Below are 14,981 nucleotides of genomic sequence, written 5' to 3'. Positions count from 1 at the left end.
TTGGTTAGGTTGGTAGAGCTGTGGCTGAGGTTGTGGCTGTGGTTGTGAGGGAAATGGTTGGTGTGGCTGAGGTGCTGAATCATTTCTCCAAGAGAAATTTGGGTGGTTCCTAGAATTTGGATGGTAGGTGTTTGAGTTTGGGTTGTACCCTTGATAATTTCCACCCTGGTTCTGGTTTTGGTATATCCTACCCTCTGTTTGCCTTGGTTGTGAGTTTGAAGTTTGGCCATACAACACTTCTTTGAAAGCAGGGAGAGTTGGACACTCCTCTGTTCTATGGCTATTGGCTTCACACACTACACAATGCACCTCTATCTCATTGATAGCCTTCATTTTTTTCATCTCCAATTCTTCCATTTTCTTTGTCAACAGAGCTAATCTAGCACTGATGTCATCAGTTTCATTTAATTGGAGTTTTCCCTTTGGTTGTGGATTGGATTGGTCTCTCAAATCTCCCATGGTTAATGGCCCAACTTCCCAATTTCTAGAGTTTTCAGCTACATGGTCAAAGTATGCAACAGCCTCTTCAGGAGTTTTTTCATAAAAGTCACCATTACACATGGTGGACACCAGCATTTTCAAATTAGGAGTTAAGGCATTAAAGAAGAAACTAACTACCCGCCATTGTTCAAAGGCATGGTGTGGGCAAGAATGCAAGAGGTCCTTGAAACGTTCCCAAGTTTGAGCAAATGTTTCATTTGGTTTACAGACGAAATTCATCATTTGCCTTTGGAGTGATGCTGTTCTATTAGCTGGGAAGTATTTTTTTAGAAATTTTGTTTGCATCTCCCTCCAAGTTCCTATTGATCTGGGCTCTAGAGTCCCTAACCACATTTTTGCTTTATCCTTGAGTGAGAACGGGAAGAGTTTTAGTCTAACAGTGTCCTCATGAATATTTTGATCCCCACAGGTACCACATACCTCTTCAAAATCCCTCATGTGTGTATATGGATTTTCAGAATCCATACCATGAAATGTGGGGAGCATTTGTATGGTACCTGGTTTAAGGACAAATCGATGATGGTTTATTGGTAGGATTATGCAAGAGGGAGTGGTTTGCCTTGGAGGGTTCAAATAATCCCTGAGAGGTTTAATCTCATCAACATCATGTTCTCCATGATCACTCCCGTGAGCAGATAGGTTTTCATTTTGTTGAGACATTATGGATTGTAAAAGTGATATTTCAGTCTCTGATAAAGAATCTATAGAATGGTTTAACTGATGGCTTAAGATTCTACCAGATCTAAGTCTCATACAATTTGAATAATATGCAAACAGTTAAGAAAAAAAAAATTATTAAGAACAAAGTTACCCGTGGAGTGAATTTTTTTTCTTCTGTTGTACCTCCCCGGCAACGGCGCCAAAATTTGGCTGCACTCCTCACCCTACAATTTAAATAGCCTTAATCAGTTTGGATGTTCAGTGTTGAAATGGTGAGGAGGTTTAAACTCACCAGTGTGTGAGTGTAGTTGTAGCACAAATATAAATTCCGGACAAGTCCGGGTCGATTCACTGGGAGGTTTATTTAACAAAAGAATGGTTCATTCGGGTTGATTTATCCAAAGAGAGCTAAGTTTTCCTGATTGTGAAAAGGTTTTTTTTTTTTATATTAAAAAGGTCTTGGGTTGAGGCGAGTTCAGAACCAATGCCTTATAAATCTCTTATAGTAATTTAAACAGCAATATTAATCTGAAATAAACAGAGGATCGTTTCGTAGTTATAATTCAAGATACGAATGATTCTTAGCTAAGCAACCCTCATACATGATATGATGGTTCTGGGTTAAGATATCACTGTAAATTTTATTATACTAGAGACTATGATTTGATCATCTGAGCTTGGGTATATCTCATCTCCAATTCTAGCAACTTTCATACATGGCATGAGAGTTCTAAGTTAGGATGATGACCCAATCCAAACTCACAAAATCATTTATACACTCAACTCGAGTTTAACTCAAATAAATCTTGCATTCATCGAGGTTTGGCTTATCTTGAGATTCAAGAACATTGGACACTGTCCTCGCCTTAACCCAAGATTAGATTTAGCTACTCATTTCCATTTTTAAAATAAATTGGCAGGAATTTAAATGACGGGAATTAAAAGACAGTATTTAAAAGACTATTTTTTTTAACCGACCATATAGGCGGTATATAATTTAAAGACAATAATTGAAAGACTATTTTGACCGACCATATAGGCGGTATATAATTGAAAGATAATAATTGAAATTGCAAGAATTTAAAGGCAGAAATTAACCGACCATTTAGGCGGTGGATAATGAAGTAACAATAAATGACATAAGAATTTAAATAAGAAAGAGAAGAAGTAAGATTTGCAAGATAAAATAAAAGAGAACAAGAGTAATTAAAACAACTAAAATTTCATTCAAGAATAATCCCCTCTTACAAGTGCACCTAAGTGCTCTATTTATAGGCTAAAAGATGTAATGGAAACCACTTAATTATATAATTTAATAATACAAAATATCTAATTGATGATGTAAGCAATGATGTCATTTTAACCATGATGTAAGCAATGATGTCATCTTATCCCATGATGTAAGCGATGATGTCATCCTATCCCATGATGTAAGCGATGATGTCATCATATCCCATGATGTAAGCGATGATGTCATCCTATTTGTGGGACTTGGGCTTTTCATGTTTTTGGGCTTTGGGCCTTCTTTGTGTTGGGCTTGAGCTTGGGCTTGGGCTTGGGCCTTCCTTGTGTTGGGCTTGAGCTTGGGCTTGGGCTTGTCTTATGTTGGATTCTATTTGATTGTTGGGCCAAGTGCACATGAAACATCCTCTAGACTCCATAGTTGGCCCGTGATTTTGAGCAACAATAATGGGTAATCCAACGTCTTCGATTTATGCCCCTAATTAATTGTAGAAGACAGCTTTCTTGCTTCATCCTGTAATAATATATAATGCAAATAATTATTTATTTTAAGCATAATTATAAAGCTAAAATAGGGATATAATTCATTAGGATATAGGAAATATTGACCCTTATCAATGATGGTGGAAAATTTTAGAAGATTTGGAATGATTGAAGAAGGTTTTAGAAAATTTGAAATGATTGGAATATTTTAGAAGATTTGGAAAATATTTGAAATGATTGAGAAATATTATAATATAATATAACATACTCGGTGGCTAAGTTTCAAGGCTTATAAATATGAGACACCATTTGGAGAAGTAGGAGAAGGAATGGAGAAAGGAGAAATATTGAATATATACGATGGCCAGGGTACATTGAGACTCGGATTTGAGAATCGTTAGAAGCCTAGCACAAGAATCAATGTTGAGTACGAGATTCGAGGTGTTCTGAGTTTCGTTCAAGGTGACTGGTTCTATCGAAACTTGGTTTATTGTGGGTGTTTCGACCCCAAACTTGTTTTAGTTTCATGCAAATAATTTTGTTGCATGTGAATTGTAATACCCTAAGACATCATGAATAATAATCACAATTTTGGTATTTAGATCCTAGAGAAATTATTAGAATTTTAGTGTTATCAGTAAGTTTAATAGGGTAAGATATATTTATTTGTACTATAATTAAATTTATTTAGTTTAATCATAGTTAAATACATTGCATAAAATATATAGTTTAAAAATGATTAAAAAAAATACCAGAAATTATTTATTGGGATTTTTTTTACTGATATAGGTATATTGTATATGATATAGTTGTACGTATGTATATATGTATATTATATATATGTATATGTATGTATATATGTATATATAAAAAAAGAAGAAGCAGAAAATCAGCAAAAAATCAGAGTAGGCACGCGGCCATGCTCTGGCCGCGCCTGCAAACGGCTATCAGAGGAGAGGGGGGCCATTAATGCTGAAATGGCCGTTAGGATGGCCTTCCAGGACATGTGGGTGCCGTGATGGGACAAGACACGTCGAGTTTTGGTTATAAATAGCCGAGTTCGAGCGAGGCCCATTGTCAGAATTTTTTTACTCCATAGATCGAGCGTTTAGGGTAGCGTTTGAGAGCTTGGTGAGTGGGGTTCTAATCTTTGCATCGTGGGCAAGGTTTCTAGAGCGTTTGGTGGCCAACGGAGCAGCGGGGAAGGAGAATCAAGCCTCGTCGGAAAATCGCGACTTTGCCGAAGCCGAGACTTCAAACGCAAAATCGAGGTATTTTTGTTATTTTTTTCTCAATTCTAAGGTTGTATTCGGGTTCGAGAGGTTGGAAATAAGGGGAATGGAAGCTTCTTTTTAAGCTTGGAAGCCCGGTAGGGTCTCCGGTGGCAAAATGGCTGCCAGAGAAAACGACCCAGGAGGGGATCGGGCCCGTGGCGGCACGCGCCTGTGAGTAGGAAGAAGGTGCGTGGCCTGCACGCGCTCGCCAGGAAAAAAAAATAATAGAAAAGAAAAGAAAAGAAAAGAAAAGAAGAAAAATAAAAAGAAAATAGAAAAAAAATTGCAAAAATTTTCAGAAAATCTAGAATTTTGTTTATGTCTTATTTTGTGAAAAATTTTCTGGAAAATGCTAAATTAATTATTTATTTAAGTAATTTTTCTATTATGGAAATAAGGAAAAAATAGGAATTTAATTTGAAAAATTTCAAGAAAATTCTAGAAGGCTAGAAATATTATTTAAAGAATATTAGTAAAGAGAAAATCGGTTTATATGAAAGTTTAGATATTTATTATGAAATAAGACTTAGAAAATAAAGAGAAATTGTAGAAATTATGAGAAAATAATAAATTAACATTTTGGAATAAATTTAATGTTTTAGGAATCCTTGGGGCACAAGGATTGGGAAATAGCTCGTTTTTCGAGGATGACACGCTTTTCGAGACAACTTAAATTGTGGAAGGTAAGTGTATCGTTGCAAGATTAGTACGGTTATAAATATTTATATTTACACCCGATCTTTGGGAATGCTTCATCATATTGACATGCCCTGATATGTATTCATCATGTAGACTGTACACATGATATGCTATGAAATGCATATGTACACGTTGATATTATTGATCACATGTATCGTGGTCATAGGAAATACGAACTAGCACCGCTACTGTACCAAGGGTGCCCCATACACCCCGACTTTGAAAGAAGTGGCCGTAAAAATGGTAACTAGCATGAAGGGTGTAGTTGACACCTATGATGAGTAAGACATTGCATACACACATGTTAAAACATCTTATACCTTACTTAGATGGTTCATCATCTAATTCGGGTTTTGCCCTTGGAATATTCAACGTTCCAGTCGGGACTTGTAGTGATGGTACGGAAGTCGAAGATGTGTAGTGACGCGAGTCGTTGAGAAATGAGCAAGTGTGCCATGTTATGTTGTAGTACGAATATTTCAAGTATTATGTACATTTTAAATTATCTTTAGAAACTTATGTATCAACTTTGTAATAAGTGCCATGTTCAGTTAGCTATGTATGAAATGTTATGATTAGGTTCGATTTCAGCTTCTGCTTTATGAGATTTTATTTATCTCTAGTGTATAAATTATTTCGTCAAGCACTAGATAGGTCTAAGGGAATTTCGGGGTGAGGTAGTGTGGAAAAAAAAAATTCCTAAATTCCCTAAGACATAACACGCCCTGAGTAGGTGGGGTGTTACATGAATGGTTTAACTTGAGGATGGTTGTTTTCATGTGGGAGGTTCATCCCAAAATATTTTATACATGTGCATTGAATTTTGTGAGATAAATTGTATACATTGAAATGTTGTTTTATATAATGCATCGAATCATGGTATGTGTTGTGGCATTGGCATGTTTATGTGTTTGTCCATGTGGGATGTCAACCTGGGCTGTGACCCTTGTGATAGCACTCGGGATGCGTTTCTAGGGTTAGTGCTGATGTGATCCTCTTGTGGAGGGTTGGGTTGTGATGTATTATGCTAATGTGTCAATGTTGCCTTTAGAGAGATCGCTCTTTCCACGCGGTATGGGTTAAGCACTATATGTGATTCTCTTGGGATGGGATATGTCGGGACATGTCAATTTATTCATGATCTTGCATATATTCATGAAAATATTTTTGGAACCTTCACTTAGTTGATTCAACATTTAACTTGGACTATGTCCCTAGAATATTCAAACGTTCTAAGTGAAAGCAACGACGCAAAGAAAAAAAAAGTTGTCGAGATGTAATTGTTGTTTACATAGATGATCTTTAACATATCTTTTGACTATGTTTGAGGTGTTCACTTGTACTTCTGAGAGATGAGTCTCAAGGTATTATGTTTTGAAGATATGATATTATATAATGGTACAATTTCTTGATTATAAATAAGAAATTTACGGTTATGTATCATTGAGGTTTCGATCTTGCTTCCACATTTATGGTGATGTTACATGTTTTAGTTTATTGATTATTAAGTTTGATATGTTGAGAAAGCGAAACAGAATTGTTGGAATTGATTTATGTGTATTGGATTGAGTGGAAAAAAATATATTCCCGAAATCTCAGATTAACGCCATGCTTGGTTAGAGCGGGGTGTTACATAAGGGGTTAGGAAGAGTAAGTCTGGGTCAAAATCTGGGCCCTGGCCCCTCGAATAGATACAGATAATATACTACTATCATGGATTCAGATTTGAACCCACAACCTTATGACATCCAACCTCCCGAACATGTGTAGAGGACCATATACGCTGCCCCCGAAGAGTTAACCGTGTGATAGATTTAAACCCCATTGCCATGGGTTCTTCTAGAAACTAGTGGTGGCGTATAAAGACATGACATCACCATTGTCAAGACAAGATGATGATGATAGTGCCAATGGTGGATATGGCATCACAACAACAAAGTTTCTCTCTCTCTCTCTCTGTGTTAGGATTTGTGATTCAAAATATATTAATAAATGTTTGCATTTGATTTCCATTTTATTTGCATTACATTTGGCCTTAATTTCATTTGTATGTGGATTAGTTATTTGGGTTATGTATAATTAAGCTGGGTTGGGCCGTTGGTGTCTGCAGCCCAACAAGCCCAAGCCCAAGCCCAAGCTTATTGTGAAACCCATTAATCCTAACCCTATCCCTTGGCCTGCGTATATATAGATGAGATTGGGGGAAATCAATACGATGGCTTTTCTTTTGCGCACACACACGAACAGGGAAGCCCTAATCGGGCAACAAGAACGCGCACAGAGAGAGAGGGAAGAACGGAGAAGCTCACGAAGAGCTCGAAGGCGCTCGATGATCCAAGAACGAAGAAGAAGACGCAAGGTATTTCTGATCTCGAATCCCGGTAAGTGCATAATCGCTTGGGTGGTTTGAGGGAGAGATCTGTGAGGTTTGAGTGCTTGGGATGCTCGAGTTTTGAGCATTGTACTCTGTATAATTTTGCCTTGTTTGTTTTGGTTTCTGATTTGCGATGGTCGTGAGGATCTTGTGCATGTATTATGTAAATCCCTTGTTCATATTCATATAGTGGATTGACTAGAGGCGGAGCCTCTACCGTGAGTAGGATTTATTTGGATCCGAACACGTATATATTGTGTTCTTGCGTGTGTACCTTGTGTGGTTCATTTCTATTTCTTGGATTGGTACTGCTTTTGGCTTTGTGGTGGTGTGGCCGATTACAGGAAAATACAAAACTCTTTTATCTTTTTTCAAAGGTAAGAAAACCTAGATAATTCGAAGAAATGAAAACCTAAAAAAGCATTCGATTCTAACCCAGAAATCTAGGTTTAAATAATTTGAATCTAGATTTTTGAGTTCATTAAATATGGGTTTAAACTTCCTTTAAACCCATAACTTCGAACTCTAAGTTTTGGGTTTAAATTTGCTTTGAACCAAGTTTTTTTTTGTTCAAATCAGGTAATCAACAATGTCATTACCTACCATCTATAATTTTTTTATTTTTCTATAATAATAATGTAAACAAGATCATTTTGAGAATAAAAAAAAGTTTTTATTATTTATAGGAGAAAAAGTGATTCATATCTATTAAACTTAAAAAGAGAGATCTACTCTTTTTTAAAACTTAAAGAATGGTTGATACCTTTTTTTTTTTTTTTTTATTATGCCCCATTACTGGCGTCCTCAGCCACTTTGTCCCTAGAACTACATTGAGGAGGTAAGAGAGATATGCCCGAGTGACCAGGGTGGTAGACCTTGGCACCATTAATGTCACTCTCAAGGTTCTCCCCCAGAAGAAAGCATTCTACTTTCCCTAGGAATCAAACCCATACTGGGAGCTCTCAGACAAGCTTTCAGTTTGCTCCTTTGCCACTCGACTATGCCCGTGGGGGCATGGTTGATACCTTTTAATTAAAAGGGTGTTTGGTTTACCTTTTTTTTCTCATAACTTTTAAGTTATTTAGTTTTTAAGTTAAAAGTTGGATAGTGTTTAAGTTGATAATGTATTTGAATAAATATATTTTTAAATTATTAATTAATAGTTATGTGTTTGGTTTGAAAAAACTGATGAACTATCAAAATTTGACAAAAAGACTAAAACAAATATGGTATTGAATGATGTAAAATTTTACCAATAAATGTTAATAAATTATATATAATTATTAAAAATATATTAATATAATATTATTATGTAATAATAATAATAATAATAATAATAATAATAATAATAATAATAATAATAATATTGTTATTATTATTATTATTATTACATATGCATAGCAGATGGGGGCACAGACGACCGACGATGAGGGTAGGGACAGTGGCGGGTAGCTGCTAATGGGGCGACGGAGAAGGAGTTGAAGCAGATGGGGGCAGCAGCTGATGAAGGCGATGGTTGACAGGAAAAGGCCAGTGGGGGCGACGACAATAGCTGAAAAAGTTGGGGAAGCAAAGCGACAGGAGGCAGAGGTTGAAGAAATAGAGCATGACTAGAAATTAGAAAAAATAATAAGAGTAAAATGATAAATTTATCAGTCAACGCAACTTATATATAAGCAGCGTTTTGCAAAAGCTCCCCCACCAACTTTTGCAAAACGCTGGTGAGGTGCACCCAAACACTTCACCATCTTTTTTTTAATAGCTTATAAACTATATGTCAAACCGATAAACCAAACACCCTCTAAACCTCTCTGGTCTAAAATCTACCAAAAATTGCTTCTAAAATTTCTATTGTTATTTTGATTTGGTGGGAATGATAATATTGTTTAATTAGTTTAGGTTTTAGTTAGATATTATTTTGTTGGTGTTCAATAGTTTCTTGGATTATTAATTTGATGTTGTCTCTACCACTTTATGGAGAATTTGAGAAAATGAAGGACTTAGCTAACTTGAATAACAAGCACTCATCCCCCATTTAATTTGTCTTTTTGTGAGTAAAATCATACCATTTAATATGGATTAGGTGAGTAATATCTTATATCTATTATCTAAATTAAATATGAATTAGGGATGGTCCAAAAAGTTAGATTCCACGTAAACAAAAAACAAATATAATATAAAATAAAAATAGAGAAAAGACATTTTTTAAAAAATAGGGTACGAAGATGCATAAAAATACAAAAATAAAAAAATATCCTTTTATAAAAAAATAGTTATTCAATCAAAAAATAAACATAAATTTCATAATACATTCAAATAAATATAAACATAAACATAAACATAAATTCTATTATCCATGTATCATGATTTATTAATTAAAAAATAAATAATAAATTTTTAAAAAAAATAATCAAACATAATACAAATATGATTAGAAACGAAACTTTGGACAAAAACTTGATATTTTTCTAATATTACGAAATGACCTCAAAATATTTCAAAATTCTAAAAATGGCTCACAAACCTTTTTTTTTTTTTTTTTTTTTATGTTTTTTAGTATTTTGGTAGAGAAAACGTTTTAGAAATACCAAAACAACACATGAGGTGTTTCCATCAAAGTAGTTAAAATCGAGATTTTAAGTGAGATTGAAAAATAGTTCATAAATTCGGATCGTAAAATCGAATCATAAAATCGTAAGATTTTAAAAATAATTAAAAATATTTTTTAATTTTTATAAATATATGTTTATAATAACATAATTTTATAAAAAATAAATTAATATCATTTAATAACCTGATTATTTCTTATTATAACTCAAAGATGATACTTCTAAAATATAACTCAAAATTAACATATTGATATAGGCAATTTAGAGACAAAATATAGCTTAAAATTCTTTAGAGGATGATTCCAATATTCTCCATTAAATTTAAGTTGCAATTTATACTTGAAGCGTAAAATTGTTTGAGGATTTCTAAAGCGTAAAATCGTAAAATTGTATACCTAAAATCGAGATTTTATAAGATTTTACCCCAAATAAAATTTTATTTAGGATTTGAATCGTTTGGGAGTCTCCGAAGCATAAAATCATAAAATTGTACGAGTAAAATCGAGATTTTAACAACAACAATTTCCATACATCATAGCCAAAAAGTGTCGAGAGTAGAAATCAAAGATTGGCCTATGGGAAAGAGGTTTATCACTTTGCTCTGGGATCAGGATTCAAACCTCATTTGGGTGGATTAAGGTACAAAGTTTTATATGCTTAGTGCATGTAGTTTGTGAGTTATTGTAAGTGTCCTAATTTTACCCAGTACCCGCCTGACACAGAGGATGTGGGCTTTCATTGATGCCCACAAAAGAGTACTGCAGCATAAACTAATTCAAGTCAATTGGTAAGGTAAACCCTGTGCATGTATGTGGACAACATCAAGAAATTTGGTTCAATCAATTTGGCTCTACAACATTGCAGGTTGTGCTCAGCTCAATCCCAGAGAAACACAATCATATTTACAGTCAACTTACCATAATCTATTTCCTAAAACTATAATGGAGGATTCTCAAATGCAAAAACTTCATGAACACAATAGTCTGCAAAAACCAGAAGATGCAATATATGTAGACTCAACGGTTACAGAGTGTATTAACTTTATTCTCTATCAGAATGTTCTCTCAAATTCAAATTCACAAGTATAGGGACTCTTAACTAATGGTTTTCTAGCAAATATTATCGCTTTTTCACTTCCAAAAGGTAATAGTTTTGTAACATTCTCTCGACCAACCCCTTGTCTGAAAGAACAAAAAAAGAAAAAGCTTCCTTTTTCGTGTGGGAGGCACCCAAATTAACAAAAAATAAAGCCAAACAAAAAAAAAAGTTAGCCTCTGAGGATATACCAGGATAAGTGGGAAAGAAACTGGCTATACCAGGTCTTCAGCCCGTTGGCATCTTCGCTGAATCTTCAAGCAGCAAACTCAATTAAATTCTTCATGCCGAATGAATTGAACAAACTTAGATCTCACTTCTGCTGGAATACGGATGGGACGATAGCTTTTGTCAAGCCACACAGCTGTGGCCTTCGCTTCAAGAATGGGCTGCAGAACCAGAACTAAATTATAATCAATCCTTGAGAAAGATTGTTTCCTTTTGCCTTGATGAAAGAAAATTATGAATACTATAAAAATGAACCTCCTCATTTGGTAGCTTGAAGATGAAATGTTCAAAGTACATGCGAGCAGCTGAAGTGTCAGATACCCTCGCCTTCACAACAAACCTGTCACCACTCTGTTTGCAACAGGGAAAACCATGCAACGCTAACAATCAGATCCAATTCCATGATAACCAAATTCCCATACTTGCAGTGAACAGTTCTGAAAAATTAAAATTTCAAGTGCTGATAAACATAACTACTAATTTCCAATAAACAAAGTATATAAGAGAGTATTACAGTAAGACAGCTTCCATGCTCTCTAGGTAATATTTCATGTTAAGAAGCCTGTAACGGATATGGATATGGAAACGGACACAGGATACGACAATTTAGAAAAGGGTAGAATGCATCCATACCCTGTGGTTTGGGTGATTGGCTTGTGGTTTGGAAATGCTTCCACCAGTCATTGTGGTTTAGTTTTTTGGCGAAGATACCTCTTTCATTACTAACTCCGTTAAATTAATCTATATTATTTTAATTAAATGTTAATTAAGTTAAAATAAACATTAATTAAATCAAAATAAAAACAAAAAAGTAATAAAAAAAAATTGTCAGCAACCCATCAGTGATGAGTGCAAAACCCACAGGTAAAATGACAGGCCTGTTAGTGGGTTCGAGAGATAGAGAGAAAAGATGACGAAATAGAAGAACGGTGAATAATCGTCCGTTAGTCATTGGGTGAAAATGGATCAATTCACAAAATACAAGCATGCATTTGAGGCAAAAAAAAAAAGGTTCAGGGGTTAAATTGACAAATTGGGAAAAGTTCATGGGCCAAATTGAGCTTTTACACTACAGGAAATATTGGCAAAATGTTCTACGCAATTTTGAGCAACTAGGTGAGCCTCCCATCACCCAATGGGAGTCATGAAACAAAAATCAAAGGACAAGTACTTATCCACTTTCTATAAGAGTCAGTGAGTAGATCAATTGTAAAACCTAAGATATTCAACCTCTAATGTAATTGATTACCTATCTCAGTTTGAAGAGCTTCTCATCAAGTGTAAATAAATGAGGATCATTTCTTCACAGTTCAAAGGTTTATTAACGAGTTGAGGTTAGACATCAAGAGAGAGATCATGTTACACTTCCTGGAGAATTTGGAGGAAGCCTATCTGTCATGAGGCATTGGAGATAGAAAGATACTTTAAGATCCATGACTCTCATCCATCTAAGCCCTTCCCACAGCCTACTCCTAGAGCTGGTAGTGTCAATAATGTAATCTTTCAATCAGCTGAATAACATTGCTATGAATAGAAACTTTTCTTCCAAAAATCCTTATCCTAGCACTTCGCACCATAATAACCCTTCCACCCAATGCCATAACTGTGACAAGAAGGGTTGCATAGTTGCTCATCGTCCCAAAAGCACCTTAACCCTAGAGCATGAGCAAGAGTCTGGTAATCCACTTGAGAGTACTGATCAAGTAGTTACCCATTAGAGTATTTTGGGGAATAGGGTGAGTGTGATGAAGAGTTTGAAATAGATGATCAATATGTCAATATTGTGAGGTGTGTATAGACTGAGACTATTAACAATAACAAATGGAAGCATACCAATATTTTTCAAACATTCATGGAAAGGAAACTTCAGCCTGTGGCTTGAATAATCTCCTCAACACTTCTAGTGGTATTACTCCTTAAAACAACTAGTCTCAGCTTAGATAATGGAGGACGATTGCATTAAGTAGCTAACAACTAGCAAAAAACCATCCAATCATTCTTATTACTCCTTATACATATATATATGTTTTTTTTTTTTCATTCCTCAATTTTCAAGAATATTCTTGAGAGAGATGTTTTGTGCCCACCTTGGTGAAAAGTGTCAACCAAATTTTTGGAGTGTGTACTCGTCGTGTTAATTAATCATGAAAAAGTTATATGTATCCTGTGATTTTTACCTCTCAATTGGTGGAGAATTTTTCATGTAAATTTGGTGGTTGTCAAATTATTTATTTTTCCTTAAATCTTTATAGGTAGTTAACTTGGATTTCAGTTATCCTGGTGTGTCTCACAAGTATCTGTATCTAATACATGCCAAAGATGAAGACAACACCTGAACTTTAGCATATGGCACCTAATCTTTTGAACTTCAGCCAAAAGGTTACAAGTGTTCAATGAGATATACTTTTATTAGTCAATATGAAACAAAGATTAATAATTTAGATATAATAAAAGGCATAATGGTACTTATTTAAAAAAAGGATAAGTGATCATGAATAAGGAGATGAATGTCCTACTCGTAAAGGTGCAAGGAACTTAAGTGACAGCTCTGATATTGCTATAGCATCACCAGTGCGGGCAACTGCATCAACATTTATACCAATCATTTCCAAAAGTTCACAACGACCTGTTCAAATATTAAAAGATGAGCAATAAGTCTATCAAGCATCAAAGGAAACAAAGAAATATGAGTCATTGCAATATCTCTCACCTCATCTATCACCCCATCTTTTCAATTACATATTCCAAGAAATATTACCAGAAAATACTACACCCTAGCGATTTACAAATATCTCACTTCATGTTCCAAAAAGTTAAATCTAGTGATCCATTGCAATCTCAATTCTTTATAGATTGTTTATGAGGTTTCTCTGGATCCAACACAATCTCAACTCAATTCTTGGGTACAGAATTAGAAAAGAAAAGGAAAATGGCTATTCTATTTCAAGAAAATGTGTTAAAATATTTATTGAAGAAAAGAAGGAATTTATTGCCCTATTTTATTAAATGCCTAATTATTGAAATACGCAGATAACCATACAAGCCTACCCAAGTACTACTAAAGAGCATTTTTTACTATGTTCCAGGAACAGTACACATTACAAGGAGACTTTAAAGAAAATTCAGAATAGACTACGAAATGACAAGAGAAATATTGCCCCTGCTTGCAAAAAGCAGTCTCAGAAAAAGCTAATAGAAAATGTACCTGCCAGATCCTTGGATCTGACAAGGGATCAGTTGGGAAGGATTAAGATCTAGAGAGAATTTGGAGGGAGAGAAACAGCAAGAAAGAGGGAGAATGTGAGAGAGAGAGAGAGAGGGAGAGAGAAAGATAATAGAAAGTGAGGGAAAGGATTCTTCATTCACACGATAATCCCCATCCTCTAGCTGTGGCCTATATATAGCCCAGCAATACTACTATCTGGAATGTACAATCTGGCTAAGCACAACCACTAAAACAGCTAAGTACAAGCATTACAAACAGCAAGTACAAGGAAAGAAATACAATGACTCTTCTGCCCCTAGGAAAGTGATGATAACCCCCCATCTTTAAAACATTTCTTGTCCCCAAGAAATTACAAAAGCTGGGCAACTCAAGGAAATTGCTTGAGGAGGTCGAGCAGGTACTCCGATGTTGTGTGATTAGGGTGTAGGTGGGTCCATTGCACCAAAACTTGGGTTAACAGTAGAGAATTTTGGTAGATCATGTTAGATTTGAATAGCAATGGCACCAACACCAAGAGGGGGGTGAATTGGGTTGTTTTTAAAATTTTGATTGAACTTGAAAATCCTTTTGATGAAAAACGAGATCTTAAA

The 14,981-nt window shown here is 34.9% G+C and overlaps 1 protein-coding gene and 1 pseudogene across 3 annotated transcripts in view; one reads left to right on the top strand and one right to left on the bottom strand.

The window, feature by feature from the left end:
* The first annotated feature begins 631 nt into the window (after positions 1-631).
* On the top strand, positions 632-731 carry LOC127807058 (small nucleolar RNA R71; annotated as a pseudogene).
* Positions 732-10,826: 10,095 nt separating this feature from the next.
* The window catches only part of LOC127806913 (acyl-acyl carrier protein thioesterase ATL3, chloroplastic), a 46,933-nt gene continuing 42,778 nt past the window's right edge, over positions 10,827-14,981 (bottom strand). For all 3 annotated transcript variants that reach the window (XM_052344509.1, XM_052344508.1, XM_052344510.1), the window contains 3 exons: positions 13,682-13,791; positions 11,421-11,516; positions 10,827-11,326 (listed from right to left, as the gene is read on the bottom strand). In XM_052344509.1, the coding sequence (XP_052200469.1) occupies positions 11,207-11,326; positions 11,421-11,516; positions 13,682-13,791 (326 nt within the window). In that variant the 3' untranslated portion in view covers positions 10,827-11,206. The remainder of the gene's footprint in view (positions 11,327-11,420; positions 11,517-13,681; positions 13,792-14,981) is intronic.

Source organism: Diospyros lotus, chromosome 7 (assembly GCF_014633365.1).
Source record: "Diospyros lotus cultivar Yz01 chromosome 7, ASM1463336v1, whole genome shotgun sequence".
NCBI classification, from domain to species: Eukaryota; Viridiplantae; Streptophyta; class Magnoliopsida; order Ericales; family Ebenaceae; genus Diospyros; species Diospyros lotus.
This window is presented reverse-complemented; position numbering and strand designations above follow the sequence as displayed.